We start from the raw sequence: 18,183 nt of genomic DNA, 5'->3' as shown, positions 1-18,183 counted from the left end.
TGTGCCTATGTTACTGTAAACAGACTATTTTTTTTTGGGGGGGGGGGGGGGGGGGGGCTAATAGACGTTTTCCGGAAATAACAGTATGCATTTACAAGTGTTGTGGAAAAGTTGCGCCCCTTACCTCATACAAACAGGAAACACGTGGTCGACCAGTTAAAACAACTATTGTAGCGAATAACTGCAATGATGTTTGGAGACATCAGTGCTCATGCCAAACCAGTTCACAAATTTTGTTGTTTTGTAATAGACGTTTTCCGGAAATAACTGTCAGGATTTACAAGCGTTGCCGTTGTGGAAGAGTTGCACCCCCTTACCTTGTCAAAAACAGGAAACACGTGGTCGACCAGTTTAAAACAATGATCGCAGCGAATAACTGACTCCAATATGTATTTTATGCAGCAATAATTTTTGATGAAAAGTAGAAATAAATTGTTAAAATTGTAGGGATTTAAAGGGAAAAGAGGCGAAGCCTTCAAGGCTCACGTAAGAAATCGACAAACAGTAACACAAACTCAATCACTCCGTCACACATACACACACACACAGTAAGCATAGGTGACACTGTGCAAGAAAGCGAGACACTAGATCTAGATCTGTCTGTCTGCATGTTACCATGTAGCCTACTTACAGACACGACTGCCAACTAGTCTCGGCCCGCTCAAAATAATAATGACCGAGACTTTCAGTAATTCCTTCGCGTGACGTCTAACCCTCTTACGCCATAATGTGACGTCTTCAAATGACGAAATGTTAAAGTTTCTACCACAGACATACACACGCACAAACACACGCACGCACAAACACACGCACGCACAAACACACGCACAAACGCACAGACAGACAAAGTTACGATCGCATAGGCTCACGTAAGTGTAAGTGAGCCAAAGATTGGTCATAGTAATTTAATTTCCTCTGCATTATTGTAATCATATATAACTTTGCTTTATAAACATGTTTGAGGTCACCATTGTTTACTTTGCTATTGAACTTGTTGATTGTTGCTTTTTTGATTTCAGTGTGTGTCAAGTTGTAGTGTTATCTTTTCAGGATGCACGGTCTGAAGTCTGGGAAACAGCTGAAAGAGTTCAGAGGTCACACATCTTTTGTCAACGATGCAGTCTTCAACCAGGACGGACATCAGATTATCAGGTTAGCTTCATTTAATACAGGATGATTCATTGATACCCCGCTCCCCGCTCCCCATCGACCCCCCCCCCCCCCCCCCCCCCCCCCCCCCCCCCCCCCCCCCCCCCCCCCCCCCCCCCCCCCCATAACCACCATCACACAGGCAAACCGGCAGGCAAAGATTAGCAGGGATGGGAGTCTTTACGTCCCAGACGGATTTCTGTCGGAAGAAAAAAAAAATCTGGTTTTTTTTCTTCTTTTTTTCCCTCCTTGCTGTGAAACTGCGTCGTTTATTCGTTTCGGATTTACTTTTTCACCGTCTGATCCATACAATTACCGTTCCCATTTCTGGTTCTGTCCGCTTCCTGTCTGGCTGCCATTTTGGAACAGCTGCAAGGAGGACGATGTGTGTGTTTTTTTTTTTACCAGGAATATGTGCTTTATTCAGACATGGGACTGGTCCGAATTTTATCGGAATTCTGATATTTTCCTTAGCTCACAGACCATTCTTGAGATCGATGCAAATTCATTGTGAAAAAAAAGGGGGGGGGGGGGGGGGTTGGTGGTATGAACCGTTCAGCTGAAGCTGTCTGCTGGCACAGCATCATCTATGAAGCCTGCAAAGAACACTCCGTCAGCTACGCCTGTCAACAGCTCTTCTGGCACAGCATCATCTCTGTAGCCTACAAAGAACACTCCGTCAGCTACGCCAGTCAACAGTTCTGCTGGCACAGCATCATCTCTGTAGCCTACAAAGAACACTCCGTCAGCTACGCCAGTCAACAGTTCTGCTGGCACAGCATCATCTCTGTAGCCTGCAAAGAACACTCCGTCAGCTACGCCAGTCAACAGCTCTGCTGGCACAGCATCATCTCTGTAGCCTGCAAAGAACACTCCGTCAGCTACGCCAGTCAACAGCTCTGCTGGCACAGCATCATCTCTGTAGCCTGCAAAGAACACTCCGTCAGCTACGCCAGTCAACAGCTCTGCTGGCACAGCATCATCTCGGTAGCCTGCAAAGAACACTCCATCAGCTACGCCAGTCAACAGCTCTTCTGGCACAGCATCATCTCTGAAGCCTGCAAAGAACACTCCGTCAGCTACGCCAGTCAACAGCTCTGCTGGCACAGCATCATCTCTGTAGCCTGCAAAGAACACTCCGTCAGCTACGCCAGTCAACAGCTCTTCTGGCACAGCATCATCTCTGAAGCCTGCAAAGAACACTCCGTCAGCTACGCCAGTCAACAGCTCTTCTGGCACAGCATCATCTCTGAAGCCTGCAAAGAACACTCCGTCAGCTACGCCAGTCAACAGCTCTTCTGGCACAGCATCATCTCTGTAGCCTACAAAGAACACTCCATCAGCTACGCCAGTCAACAGCTCTTCTGGCACAGCATCATCTCTGTAGCCTACAAAGAACACTCCATCAGCTACGCCAGTCAACAGCTCTTCTGGCACAGCATCATCTCTGTAGCCTACAAAGAACACTCCATCAGCTACGCCAGTCAACAGCTCTGCTGGCACAGCATCATCTCTGTAGCCTACAAAGAACACTCCATCAGCTACGCCAGTCAACAGCTCTGCTGGCACAGCATCATCTCTGTAGCCTACAAAGAACACTCCATCAGCTACGCCAGTCAACAGCTCTGCTGGCACAGCATCATCTCTGTAGCCTGCAAAGAACACTCCGTCAGCTACGCCAGTCAACAGCTCTTCTGGCACAGCATCATCTCTGTAGCCTACAAAGAACACTCCATCAGCTACGCCAGTCAACAGCTCTTCTGGCACAGCATCATCTCTGTAGCCTACAAAGAACACTCCATCAGCTACGCCAGTCAACAGCTCTTCTGGCACAGCATCATCTCTGTAGCCTACAAAGAACACTCCATCAGCTACGCCAGTCAACAGCTCTGCTGGCACAGCATCATCTCTGTAGCCTACAAAGAACACTCCATCAGCTACGCCAGTCAACAGCTCTGCTGGCACAGCATCATCTCTGTAGCCTGCAAAGAACACTCCGTCAGCTACGCCAGTCAACAGCTCTGCTGGCACAGCATCATCTCTGAAGCCTGCAAAGAACACTCCGTCAGCTACGCCAGTCAACAGCTCTTCTGGCACAGCATCATCTCTGTAGCCTGCAAAGAACACTCCGTCAGCTACGCCAGTCAACAGTTCTGCTGGCACAGCATTCATCTCTGAAATGAGAAGATTATTTTGAAGAATTTGCAACCCGACTTCAAAATTTGTCCAGGAAGTCGTTTGAAGAGCTCCAGAGTTTGTCACAGGCCATCGAGCAGGAGGTTCAGTCAAAATGGCCGGTGACCTACCTAAAAACGTTCCACTTTGCACGGATTTAGGAGAGACAAGCATGCAGCAGATCTGCTACCAAGCGATGCCCCTGATTTAGCTTGCTCCTACCAATCTCTCTGATGCCCTCTAACTCTGTCAACCTTCCCGACCACTCCGCTCCTCAAACCACAACCTCAAACTCAACATACCTTACACAAAACTCAAAACTGCAGGCCAACATTCCCTTTCCTTTCAAGCCCCCACCAACTGGAACTCACTACCTCTCCCCCTCCATCAACAACGTCTTTAGAAGCATTTAAATCTGGCCTCAAGACTTTTCTTTTCCCTAAATAATCCTCAGACTACAGTGTCCCGCTACACCCACCCCCCCCCTCCTCACCCGCAAGCCTAAATCAGAACAGTCGTAAATAGCCATGTACATAATTATTATTTTAAATTTTCTTTTCTTTTTCATGCTTACTTTTGAGTGCCGTGTCTCTGTTTGTGTTGTTGCCTTGTCATCTTCATGAACTTTATACGTAAGTGTATATGAGTGTGCTTGAGTTGTTAATGCGAAAGAATGTGTATGAGTGCGCCTTGAGTCGCCTTGTGGTGAAATATGTGCGCGTTATAAATGTTCGTATTATTATTATTATTATTATCATTATTTAGTGCCAGTGACAATTTATGGAGACGGCAACTGTCTGCCAAGAAGTGCATCAGTCCTGGCATGTGGAACCGAGGAAAGGCATCCTGAAATGCGTGTTCGCAGCATTATCGAGTTGGCAGCACACGAGCATTTTTACCTGTCATGAAATAACCATCTCCTAGCTCCGCAGCTCCGAAGTCTTGGACAACATTGGATGCAACTTATTCAGAGCAGTTTTCTCCTTCTGAGACTCTCACTAAGAAAGAAGTGAAAGACATATATATTCAGAAAGGATGTACTACGTTCAAGTCTCTCAGGGACTTACATGGGTGCATGGCACCTGCATGCTGTATCCAGCATTCTTTGCACCACCCTCCAGACAGTATACCCTGAGTATGGGGGACACACTGTGAGAAAACACCTACAGCGCAAGATTTCTGCAAAAACTACTGCTGTCATCCCACGTCCACTTCCAACCATAATGTGGACACGGATGCTTGGCAAAGATCTGGACGAATCGTTAATCACAGGCTTGATTCTTTTCAAGCAAGTTTCTCGTAAGACAAACCGGCACGGTTGGCCTAGTGGTAAGGCGTCCGCCTCGTGATCGGGAGGTCGTGGGTTCGAACCCCGGCCGGGTCATACCTAAGACTTTAAAATTGGCAATCTAGTGGCTGCTCCGCCTGGCGTCTGGCATTATGGGGTTAGTGCTAGGACTGGTTGGTCCGGTGTCAGAATAATGTGACTGGGTGAGACATGAAGCCTGTGCTGCGACTTCTGTCTTGTGTGTGGCGCACGTTATATGTCAAAGCAGCACCGCCCTGATATGGCCCTTCGTGGTCGGCTGGGCGTTAAGCAAGCAAACAAACAAACTTGTAAGACAGAAAGGGTTGTACCTTTGTGGATGGGTGCATGATTGCTGAAAGGAGGTACAGAATGTCTGCCTTTACTCTATGACAAGTTGTCCCAAGCATAAGTTCAGTTGAGGAAAATAAGTTGTGAGCGCGCACATAGGTTTGGTCCGTGAAGGCGGCAGAGTGCATCAGCACTCAAGTCTCTGTGTTTGTGTGCCACTGTCTGTGCGTGTGTATGCATATGTGTGTGTTGATGCATGTGTTTGTGCTTACAGCGCCAGTTGAGACGGTACGATCAAGGTGTGGTCGGTGAATTGATCAACACCTTAAAAACTCTGTGTTTGCGTGCCACTGTCTGTGCGAGAGTGAACATGTAATGATGTATGTCTGTGTTCATGCATTTGTGTGTGCTGACAACGCTAGTTCAGATTGGTGTGGTCGGTGAAGAGTGCAGAGCGCATCAACACGTCAAGTCTGTGTGTGTGCTTACAACGCTAGTTCAGATTGGTGTGGTCGGTGAAGAGTGCAGAGCGCATCAACACGTCAAGTCTGTGTGTGTGTGGCTGTCTGTGTTTTATATGTGCATGGTGTGCACGTTAAAGATCCCACGATTGACAAAAGGGTCTGTCCTGGCAAAATTGTATAGGCATAGATAAAAAATGTCCACCAAAATACCCGTGTGACTTGGAATAATAGGCCGTGAAAAGTAGGATATGGCGCCGAAATGGCTGCGATCTGCTGGTCGATGTGAATGCGTGATGTATTGTGTAAAAAATTCCATCTCACACGGCATAAATAGATCCCTGCGCCTTGAGTCCAAGTCTGGAGATAAGCGCGCGATATAAGACTTCATATAAATAAATAAATAAAGTCTGTGTATTTGTGTGTGGCTGTGTTCATGGATGTGTTTGTTCTTTCAGTGCCAGCTCAGACGGTATGATCAAGGTGTTGTCTGTCTTTGTGTGTGGCTGTGTTGATCAAGGTGTTGTCCGTCTTTGTGTGTGGCTGTGTTGATCAAGGTGTTGTCTGTCTTTGTGTGTGGCTGTGTTGATCAAGGTGTTGTCTGTCTTTGTGTGTGGCTGTGTTGATCAAGGTGTTGTCCGTCTTTGTGTGTGGCTGTGTTGATCAAGGTGTTGTCTGTCTCTGTGTGTGGCTGTGTTGATCAAGGTGTTGTCCGTCTTTGTGTGTGGCTGTGTTGATCAAGGTGTTGTCTGTCTGTGTGTGTGGCTGTGTTGATCAAGGTGTTGTCTGTCTTTGTGTGTGGCTGTGTTGATCAAGGTGTTGTCTGTCTTTGTGTGTGGCTGTGTTGATCAAGGTGTTGTCTGTCTGTGTGTGTGGCTGTGTTGATCAAGGTGTTGTCTGTCTTTGTGTGTGGCTGTGTTGATCAAGGTGTTGTCTGTCTTTGTGTGTGGCTGTGTTGATCAAGGTGTTGTCTGTCTTTGTGTGTGGCTGTGTTGATCAAGGTGTTGTCTGTCTTTGTGTGTGGCTGTGTTGATCAAGGTGTTGTCTGTCTGTGTGTGTGGCTGTGTTGATCAAGGTGTTGTCTGTCTTTGTGTGTGGCTGTGTTGATCAAGGTGTTGTCTGTCTTTGTGTGTGGCTGTGTTGATCAAGGTGTTGTCTGTCTTTGTGTGTGTGGCTGTGTTGATCAAGGTGTTGTCTGTCTTTGTGTGTGGCTGTGTTGATCAAGGTGTTGTCTGTCTTTGTGTGTGGCTGTGTTGATCAAGGTGTTGTCTGTCTTTGTGTGTGGCTGTGTTGATCAAGGTGTTGTCTGTCTTTGTGTGTGGCTGTGTTGATCAAGGTGTTGTCTGTCTTTGTGTGTGGCTGTGTTGATCAAGGTGTTGTCTGTCTTTGTGTGTGGCTGTGTTGATCAAGGTGTTGTCTGTCTTTGTGTGTGGCTGTGTTGATCAAGGTGTTGTCTGTCTTTGTGTGTGGCTGTGCTGATCAAGGTGTTGTCTGTCTTTGTGTGTGGCTGTGTTGATCAAGGTGTTGTCTGTCTTTGTGTGTGGCTGTGTTGATCAAGGTGTTGTCTGTCTTTGTGTGTGGCTGTGTTGATCAAGGTGTTGTCTGTCTTTGTGTGTGGCTGTGTTGATCAAGGTGTTGTCTGTCTTTGTGTGTGGCTGTGTTGATCAAGGTGTTGTCCGTCTTTGTGTGTGGCTGTGTTGATCAAGGTGTTGTCCGTCTTTGTGTGTGGCTGTGTTGATCAAGGTGTTGTCCGTCTTTGTGTGTGGCTGTGTTGATCAAGGTGTTGTCTGTCTTTGTGTGTGGCTGTGTTGATCAAGGTGTTGTCTGTCTTTGTGTGTGGCTGTGTTGATCAAGGTGTTGTCTGTCTTTGTGTGTGGCTGTGTTGATCAAGGTGTTGTCTGTCTTTGTGTGTGGCTGTGTTGATCAAGGTGTTGTCTGTCTTTGGGTGTGGCTGTGTTGATCAAGGTGTTGTCCGTCTTTGTGTGTGGCTGTGTTGATCAAGGTGTTGTCTGTCTTTGTGTGTGGCTGTGTTGATCAAGGTGTTGTCTGTCTTTGTGTGTGGCTGTGTTGATCAAGGTGTTGTCTGTCTTTGGGTGTGGCTGTGTTGATCAAGGTGTTGTCTGTCTTTGTGTGTGGCTGTGTTGATCAAGGTGTTGTCTGTCTTTGTGTGTGGCTGTGTTGATCAAGGTGTTGTCTGTCTTTGGGTGTGGCTGTGTTGATCAAGGTGTTGTCCGTCTTTGTGTGTGGCTGTGTTGATCAAGGTGTTGTCTGTCTTTGTGTGTGGCTGTGTTGATCAAGGTGTTGTCTGTCTTTGTGTGTGGCTGTGTTGATCAAGGTGTTGTCCGTCTTTGTGTGTGGCTGTGTTGATCAAGGTGTTGTCCGTCTTTGTGTGTGGCTGTGTTGATCAAGGTGTTGTCTGTCTTTGTGTGTGGCTGTGTTGATCAAGGTGTTGTCTGTCTTTGTGTGTGGCTGTGTTGATCAAGGTGTTGTCTGTCTTTGTGTGTGGCTGTGTTGATCAAGGTGTTGTCTGTCTTTGTGTGTGGCTGTGTTGATCAAGGTGTTGTCTGTCTTTGTGTGTGGCTGTGTTGATCAAGGTGTTGTCTGTCTTTGTGTGTGGCTGTGTTGATCAAGGTGTTGTCTGTCTTTGTGTGTGGCTGTGTTGATCAAGGTGTTGTCCGTCTTTGTGTGTGGCTGTGTTGATCAAGGTGTTGTCTGTCTTTGTGTGTGGCTGTGTTGATCAAGGTGTTGTCTGTCTTTGGGTGTGGCTGTGTTGATCAAGGTGTTGTCTGTCTTTGTGTGTGGCTGTGTTGATCAAGGTGTTGTCTGTCTTTGTGTGTGGCTGTGTTGATCAAGGTGTTGTCCGTCTTTGTGTGTGGCTGTGTTCATGCGTGTGTTTGTGTTTACAGCACCAGTTCAGATTGGTGTGATCGGTTTGTTTGTTTTGTTTGTTCGTTCATGGGCTGAAACTCCCACGGCTTTTACGTGTATGACCGTTTTTACCTCGCCATTTAGGCAGCCATACGCCGCTTTCGGAGGAAGCATGCTGGGTATTTTTGTGTTTCTATAACCCACCGAACTCTGACATGGATTACATGATCTTTTTCGTGCGCACTTGGTCTTGTGCTTGCGTGTACACACGGGTGTGTTCGGACACCGAGGAGAGTCTGCACACAAAGTTGACTCTGAGAAATAAATTTCTCGCCGAACGTGGGGACGAACTCACGCTGACAGCGTCCAACTGGATACAAATCCAGCGCGCTACCGACTGAGCTACATCCCCGCCGACAGGTGTGGTCGGTGAAGACTGCAAAGTGCATCAACACTTCAAGTCTCTGTGTGTGTGGCTGTCTGTGTTTTATATGTGCATGAATGAACATGTGTGTGTGTGTGTGTGTGTGTGTGTGTGTGTGTGTGTGTGTGCTTTCATGTGTGTAATTTGTGTGCTTACAGCGCCAGTTCAGATGGCACGATCAAGGTGTGGTCGGTGAAGACGGCGGAGTGCCTCAACACCTTCAAGTCTCTGGGCGGCACGGTCGGCATGGAGATCACGGTGCACAGCGTACACCCCATGGTGAAAAACCCCGACCAGTTCGTTGTCTGCAACCGCTCCAACACCGTCGTCATCATCAACTTCCAGGGACAGGTGGGCATTGCCTTTCATGTTGGTTGTTTCAAGAGTGTTTTTTTTTTGTTTAAACAATTTTATTCAGCAAAGTCGCATAAAATCAATTAGTAAATGGAGCACAACAAGCAAAGCTTATAAACGTGTATTTAAAAAAAAAATTCTGTTTGTCTGTATGTATGATTAGAGGGAATTTGTTCAACTATCTTGTGACCAAATTTAAAAACAAAAAACCCAGATGGGATGGGAGTTGCTTTAGAGATGTTATCAAAGAGGGGCATTAATATGGGCGGGGATATAGCTCAGTTGGTAGCGCGCTGGATTTGTATTCAGTTGGCCGCTGTCAGCGTGAGTTCGATCCCAGGTTCGGCGAAAATTTATTTCAGAGTCAACTTTGTGTGCAGACTCTCTTCGGTGTCCGAACTCCCCCCCGTGTACACTACATTGGGTGTGCACGTTAAAGATCCCACGATTGACAAAAGGGTCTTTCCTGGCAAAATTGCTTTGGAACAGTTAATAATTGTCTACCTATACCCGTGTGACTTGGAATAATAGGCCGTGAAAGGTAAATATGCGCCGAAATGGCTGCAATTACTGGCTGTATAAAATTTCATCTCACACGGCATCACTGCTGAGCGCCTAGAACTGTACCCACGGAATATGCGCGATATAAGCCTCATTGATTGATTGATTGATTGATTAATAGGTACAGGTACAAACGTATTCATTATTTATTTTTTTACTTGTAATGTAATGTGGATTATGAATATGTATAGGCTTGAGTAAGGGGACTTTTTGTGCATGTGCATATGTATATGAATGTTATTTTTATTTTATATGTTTTTTTTAAGATTATGTTAGTTGTGATTTGTTTTTTTAGATTGTCTTGATTATGATAATTCTGTTTTTTTACATTGGATTGGTGGTAACTGTTAGGATTTTCAGATTGTGTTAGTTCGAAATTAATGTTTGGATTCTGTAAGTTGTGATTTTTTTTAATATTTTGTTTTTGTTTATCAGATTGTGTTTGTTGTTATATGGAATTTTCAGATTGTGTTGGTTGTAAAACATTTTTTTTAAAATTCTGAATTGTGATTTGTTTTTTAGATTGTGAGGAGCTTTTCCAGCGGTAAGCGTGAGGGCGGTGACTTTGTGTGCGCAACGCTGTCTCCTCGCGGGGAGTGGATCTACTGTGTGGGGGAGGACATGGTGCTCTACTGTTTCAGCGTCACCACCGGCAAGCTGGAGAGAACTCTCACGGTGAGCACACACACATACACACACACATGCACGCACGCACGCACACACACACGTGCACATGCACACGCACACGCACGCACACACACACACATGCACACGCACACGCACGCATGCACACACTCACGCATGCACACACGCACACACACACTGTCACAAATTCATTCTTCTGTACAGTCTCTGCATCACGTCAAACTGGGGGTGTAGTCCGACACAGGGGCTAGCGGAGGACGTTAAAAAAATAATGTAAGAACAAGAGGCGAAGCCATCAAGGCTCACGTAAGAAATCGACAAACAGTAACACAAACTCAATCACTCCGTCACACACACACACACACACACACACACACACACACACACACACACACACACACACACACACACACACACACACACACACACACACACACACACACACACACACACACACACACACACACACACACACACACACACACACACACACACACACACACACACACACACACACACACACACACACACACACACACACACACACACACACACACACACACACACACACACACACACACACACACACACACACACACACACACACACACACACACACACACACACACACACACACACACACACACACACACACACACACACACACACACACACACACACACACACACACACACACACACACACACACACACACACACACACACACACACACACACACACACACACACACACACACACACACACACACACACACACACACACACACACACACACACACACACACACACACACACACACACACACACACACACACACACACACACACACACACACACACACACACACACACACACACACACACACACACACACACACACACACACACACACACACACACACACACACACACACACACACACACACACACACACACACACACACACACACACACACACACACACACACACACACACACACACACACACACACACACACACACACACACACACACACACACACACACACACACACACACACACACACACACACACACACACACACACACACACACACACACACACACACACACACACACACACACACACACACACACACACACACACACACACACACACACACACACACACACACACACACACACACACACACACACACACACACACACACACACACACACACACACACACACACACACACACACACACACACACACACACACACACACACACACACACACACACACACACACACACACACACACACACACACACACACACACACACACACACACACACACACACACACACACACACACACACACACACACACACACACACACACACACACACACACACACACACACACACACACACACACACACACACACACACACACACACACACACACACACACACACACACACACACACACACACACACACACACACACACACACACACACACACACACACACACACACACACACACACACACACACACACACACACAGAAAGAGCATAGGTGAAACTGTGCAAGAAAGCGAGACACTAGATCTAGATCTGTCTGTCTGCATGTAGCCTACTTACAAGGACACGACTGCCAACTAGTCTCGGCGCGCTCAAAATAATAATGACCGAGACTGTCAGTACTTCCTTCGCGTGACGTCTAACCCTCTTACGTCATGATGTGACGTCAATGTAATGTGACGTCTTCAAATGTTAGAGTTTCTACCACAGACATACACACGCACAGACGCACGCACGCACGCACGCACGCACGCACAGACAGACAAAGTTACGATCGCATAGGCTACACTTACGTGAGCCAAAAATCACAGCAACTTTTATATAGAGCTTAAGAAAAAAAGTTATTTCGAGACGAGTAGTTCTATCTTGTGTTTAATTGGTTTAGTGCTATCCCTAATCGTTTTTGCTCTATCCCAGTACATTTTTGAGTGATACAACAAAAAATGGGTACATTTCATCCCTGTACAGTGGCACCTGCGATGTAAGGCCCCTCTGAGGAGAGGACACCTACAAAGAAAGGACACCTGTTAACCATTGATCTAAAATTTCTACCAAAACATATCTGTAACGAAGGGACACTTTTGGACCCCCCGCGGGTTAGGGGGAAGAATTTACCCGATGTCGTAAGAGGCGACTAACGGATTCTGTTTCTCCTTTTACCCTTGTTAAGTGTTTCTTGTATAGAATATAGTCAATTTTTGTAAAGATTTTAGTCAAGCAGTATGTAAGAAATGTTAAGTCCTTTGTACTGGAAACTTGCATTCTTCCAGTAAGGTCATATATTGTACTACGTTGCAAGCCCCTGGAGCACATTTTTGATTAGTGCTTTTGTGAACAAGAAACAATTAACAAGTGGCTCTATCCCATCTCCCCCCTTTCCCCGTCGCGATATAACCTTGAACGGTTGAAAACGACGTTAAACACCAAATAAAGAAAGATCCCTGTACAGTGGCACCTGCGATGTAAGGCCCCTCAGATGAGAGGACACCTACAAAGAAAGGACACCTGTTAACCATTGATCTAAAATTTCTACCAAAACATACTTGTAACGAAGGGACACTTTCGGCTGGTCCCAAGGGGGGTCTGTCAATGCGGGTACCACAGTATCACTGTATTTGTTTAGCTGTACAGTGGAACCCCTCTATTAAGACTCCCCTCCTTTTTAAGACCTTGTTTTCTCAAACTTTCTGTTCATGACCTCTGTAAAATTAACCCCATTTTAAGACTCCCCTCCTTTTTAAGACCTTGTTTTCTCAGACTTTCTGTTCATGACCTCTGTAAAATTACCCCCATTTTAAGACTCCCTCCTTTTTAAGACCTTGTTTTCTCAGACTTTCTGTTCATAACCTCTGTAAAATTACCCTCAATTTAAGACTCCCTCAAAAAAAATAAAATAAACAACAACAAAAAAATCCCTGCGCTTAGAACTGTACCCACAGAATACGCGCGATATGAGCCTCATATTGATTGATTGATTTTAAGACCTGATTTTCTCAGATTTTGTGAAGTCTAAAAAACGGGGGTTCCACTGTACTGTGTCAGATTGTTGTGCATGGGTCTGACTTGACTCTTATTTCTCCGCAGGTCCACGAAAAGGACGTCATCGGCATCTGTCATCACCCGCATCAGAACCTCATAGGGACGTACTCTGAAGACGGAATGCTCAAGTTGTGGAAGCCCTAGCGCTGAAAGTGGAACATCGTTTCACGGGAACCCTGCTTCATCATTGTCATCTGCGGGAACCTGGTTTGTGGAGCCTGAGTTGGTCGCTTATTTTTTCAGCGAGACGTTTGCTGGGTCCCGTTTTGTGGTAAAAGTACCTCTTTTATCATCGTTTCTTCACAAGAACACTTCATCGCTGTCATTTCTTCAAGCCATGACTCACTGACGCTTACGAGCTAGAAAATGTCTCTGAGACTTCCAGAGGGGGCCTGTTTGATAGGAAGCCTGATCATTTATTTGGTGAAAACTCATTTGAAGCATGATGAATTGTTGGAGCCAGGCCTATGAGTTCAGCGTCATCTTTGTGGATAGCCAGCCTAAACATCTTCACTTGTGTGAGCCAAGTCGGCTTTTGTGGAAACCTAGATCAAACAGTGAAACATCTGCCCTTGTGGGAGCAAGGTCAATTCCTTCAACTTCATCTTTGTGCAAACCTAGTGCAGACATCTTTGCTTGTCCTGTTCTTTCAACATCATCTTAGTAAAAAGCTAGTTCAAATGTTACCAGAATAGATAGGCATGAGAACATACCTCAGTATTGGTTTCACTGCCATTTCATGAGAACGCAGTGGACCCCCCGAACCATTTAACCCTTACACTGGTGCAATTCTATAACACATGTTACATACCCACTGGTGAATTAACAGAGAGAAAAATAAAGAAAAACGGTCATATAGGTTTTCGCATCCATGGGAGGTAATCGGAACCGACCAAACAGACTGAGCCAGTTGCGCGACATATGTCGTGACAACCAGGTGACAGTATACGTAAAGTAGCGCGACATATGTCGCGACAACCAGGTGACAGTATACGTAAAGTAGCGCGACATATGTCGCGACAACCAGGTGACAGTATACGTAAAGTAGCGCGACATATGTCGCGACAACCAGGTGACAGTATACGTAAAGTAGCGCGACATATGTCGTGACAACCAGGTGACAGTATACGTAAAGTAGCGCGACATATGTCGCGACAACCAGGTGACAGTATACGTAAAGTAGCGCGACATATGTCGTGACAACCAGGTGACAGTATACGTAAAGTAGCGCGACATATGTCGTGACAACCAGGTGACAGTATACGTAAAGTAGCGCGACATATGTCGCGACAACCAGGTGACAGTATACGTAAAGTAGCGCGACATATGTCGCGACAACCAGGTGACAGTATACGTAAAGTAGCGCGACATATGTCGCGACAACCAGGTGACAGTATACGTAAAGTAGCGCGACATATGTCGCGACAACCAGGTGACAGTATACGTAAAGTAGCGCGACATATGTCGCGACAACCAGGTGACAGTATACGTAAAGTAGCGCGACATATGTCGCGACAACCAGCCTAAGGGTTAAGACCTGGGTTTAGGGTGGGGATATAGCTCAGTCGGTAGCGCGCTGGATTTGTATCCAGTTGGCCGCTGTCAGCGTGAGTTCGTCCCCACGTTCGGCGAGATATTTATTTCTCAGAGTCAACTTTGTGTGCAGACTCTCCTCGGTGTCCGAACACCCCCGTGTGTACACGCAAGCACAAGACCAAGTGCGCACGAAAAAAATCCTGTAATCCATGTCAGAGTTCGGTGGGTTATAGAAACACGAAAATACCCAGCATGCTTCCCCCGAAAGCGGCGTATGGCTGCCTAAATGGCGGGGTAAAAACGGTCATACACGTAAAATTCCACTCGTGCAAAAAACACGTAGTGTACGTGGGAGTTTCAGCCCACGAACGCAGAAGAAGAAGAAGAAGACCTGGGTTTGTCAGATTTTCTGTTCATAACCTCTGTACATTGACCTCCATTTTAAGACTCCCTCCCTTTTAAGACCTGACTTTGTCAGACTTTGTACAGTCTTAACCTGAAGGGGGTTCCACTGTTGTCGTGCTTGCATCACATGGTTAGTGGGCCTTGGCCAGGCTTTTACAAGGGACAAGACCATCCCTCCGCTTGGTCACATACCACAAATCAACACTCTGACTGCTTACTGTGGTTAGTTCGAATTTTTTCATGAATTAATTCCGAAAAAAAGGCACCCAGGCTGTTTTGTATATTTTCTTTGTTCTTTTTTTTTTTTTTTTTTTTCTTCTTCTTTTTTTTTCTCTTTTTTTTTTCTTTTATGTATTTATTTTTATTTTTCTTTGTTTGTTTGTTTCATTTTTATATTTAGTCAAGTTTTGACTAAATATTTTAACATCGAGGGGGAATCGAAACGAGGGTCGTGGTGTATGTGCGTGCGTGTGTGTGTGCGTGCGTGTGTGTGTGTGTGTCTCTGTGTGTGTGTGTAGAGCGATTCAGACTAAACTACTGGACCGATCTTTATGAAATTTTACATGAGAGTTCCTGGGTATGATATCCTCAGACGTTTTTTTCATTTTTTTGATAAATGTCTTTGATGACGTCATATCCGGCTTTTCGTGAAAGTTGAGGCGGCACTGTCACGCTCTCATTTTTCAACCAAATTGGTTGAAATTTTGGTCAAGTAATCTCCGACGAAGCCCGGACTTCGGTATTGCATTTCAGCTTGGTGGCTTAAAAATTAATTAATGACTTTGGTCATTAAAAATCTCAAAATTGTAAAAAAAAAATTTTTTATAAAACGATCCAAATTTACGTTCATCTTATTCTCCATCATTTGCTGATTCCAAAAACATATAAATATGTTATATTTGGATTAAAAACAAGCTCTGAAAATTAAAAATATAAAAATTATTATCAAAATTAAATTGTCGAAATCAATTTAAAAACACTTTCATCTTATTCCTTGTCGATTCCTGATTCCAAAAACATATAGATATGCTATGTTTGGATTAAAAACATGCTCAGAAAGTTAAAACGAAGAGAGGTACAGAAAAGCGTGCTATCCTTTTCAGCGCAACTACTACCCCGCTCTTCTTGTCAATTTCACTGCCTATGCCGTGAGCGGTGGACTACGAGTATACGGTCTTGCTGCGTTGCATTGCGTTCAGTTTCATTCTGTGAGTTCGACAGCTACTTGACTAAATGTTGTATTTTCGCCTTACGCGACTTGTTTTTTCTTTTATGTATTTCTTTTTCTTTGTTTGTTTGTTTCATTTTTTTCTTTTTGCTTGTCCCGACGCTTGTTCCTTCTCCCAGTATGCTCCCACGCCGCCCCGTCCCAGCACTCACTGCAACATCCACCCCTGAACCCAAGGCTGTTGAATTGTGGTATGTGATCAAGTGGAGGGACGGTCGTATCCCATGTAACAGCCTGGCCAGCTCTGAGACGGTCAGCCCGACTGTTTTCGAGAGGCGGAGTAAGCGTTTAAAAACAACCAACCAACCAATTGTGACCCTCCACCACGGAATGAGTCGCATGTCACCTTTGCATGATTTTCATATTTTTACATTTTCCTACAGAGTTTTTTATGCTCTATCCAGTGGTGAAAACCGTTTTAGAAAAGAGCAAAAACTGTTTGAGTTATAAGCCTGTGACTAAGGTGACCCTCACACTGTTACCAGACACTCCCCGGACTTAAATTACGCCTAGCGCAGAACCGCGCGAGGTGACATGCGACTCATTTCGTGGTGGAGGGTCACAATTGTTAGTGGGCCTCATCGTAGCATGATTACTTGCTGGATTGTGTTGTTGTTGCTGTTGTCAGAGGGTTCAAGATGATAAGTACTATCTTGAGTGAAATCGGTTGAGGGCTATCCCTAATCGTTTTTGTGAGTATACGTCAGACTAGGGCTATACAGTGGTACAGTCGAACATGTATTCGTGTTCCAATCATTATGACTTAGCTATTTCAGAGGAACACTGACCGTGTTTGGAGAAGGAGTTTTCAGAACACTGACGAAATTCCCGTGTTTGCTTATTCTTGTGAATGTAAGTGATCTTGTGGAGCAAGTGTACATAGTTGTTTTTTTTTTATGTACTCTGCTTGTGTATTGTATGTTCTCGTTTACAACAGGACGACGTCTTTCTCGTGTGTTCTTTAACCACGACAGAGGCTGTCAGGTAATTGAACAATTAAAAGTTTGATGTCGAAAATGAGACAATTGTTTGTAATGCATTTAAAAAAAATCTTTTGATCTATTTATTTATTGTATCGATGTTTGTTTATTTGTGCGTGTGTGTGTGTGTGTGCGTGTGTGTGCATGAGTGTGTGTGCGTGTGTGCGTGTGTGTGTGTGTGTGTGTGTGCGTGTGTGTGTGCGTGTGTGTGCGTGCGTGCGTGCGTGTGTGTGTGTGTGAGGTGCTGTAAAGTGCTTGGAGCTGTGAATCGGAACTTTCACTATAGAAAAGTGATTTATTATTAATAGAGACTTTGAGAAGGGCTACCACATTCATATGGGTGGCATTTTCGTGGTTGCAAAAGACACTCGGCGGGGGAACACCATGTGTCGCTAGTACAGCGGTTAAGAGGACAGAAGAATTTCGTTTCGCTGGTCGCACCGGTTCAGAAGTGTCGATCAGATAATACCAGCTGCCTCACTTCTGCTGAAACGCATCAGATACTCAGGCCACAACTCAACACATCATAAACTTTAACTGCTTCATGCATTTTTCTCCTCTAGGCGGCTTGACCAGCCGACTGAAAAGTTGAGTCGGCCTGATGTTTGGGTCGCCATCTTGAAATTTCTTTTGTCTGCTCAGACACTCACTTACCCAATTCAAGCCTGCTTTACAGCTTTTTAAACTTGATTTT

The 18,183-nt window shown here is 45.4% G+C and overlaps 1 protein-coding gene across 1 annotated transcript in view; it reads left to right on the top strand.

Moving 5' to 3' along the window:
- LOC138950701 (WD40 repeat-containing protein SMU1-like) overlaps nucleotides 1–17,575 on the top strand; it is a 29,962-nt gene extending 12,387 nt beyond the window's left edge. The window contains exons 10-13 of the mRNA XM_070322420.1: nucleotides 1,051–1,152; nucleotides 8,833–9,025; nucleotides 10,112–10,264; nucleotides 13,386–17,575. Of these exons, the coding sequence (XP_070178521.1) occupies nucleotides 1,051–1,152; nucleotides 8,833–9,025; nucleotides 10,112–10,264; nucleotides 13,386–13,484 (547 nt within the window). The 3' untranslated portion in view covers nucleotides 13,485–17,575. The remainder of the gene's footprint in view (nucleotides 1–1,050; nucleotides 1,153–8,832; nucleotides 9,026–10,111; nucleotides 10,265–13,385) is intronic.
- The last annotated feature ends 608 nt before the right edge of the window (nucleotides 17,576–18,183 follow it).

Source organism: Littorina saxatilis, linkage group LG16, assembly GCF_037325665.1.
Source record: "Littorina saxatilis isolate snail1 linkage group LG16, US_GU_Lsax_2.0, whole genome shotgun sequence".
NCBI lineage: Eukaryota > Metazoa > Mollusca > Gastropoda > Littorinimorpha > Littorinidae > Littorina > Littorina saxatilis.
The sequence above is the reverse complement of the archived record's forward strand: the minus strand, read 5'-3'. Positions and strand labels throughout refer to the sequence as shown.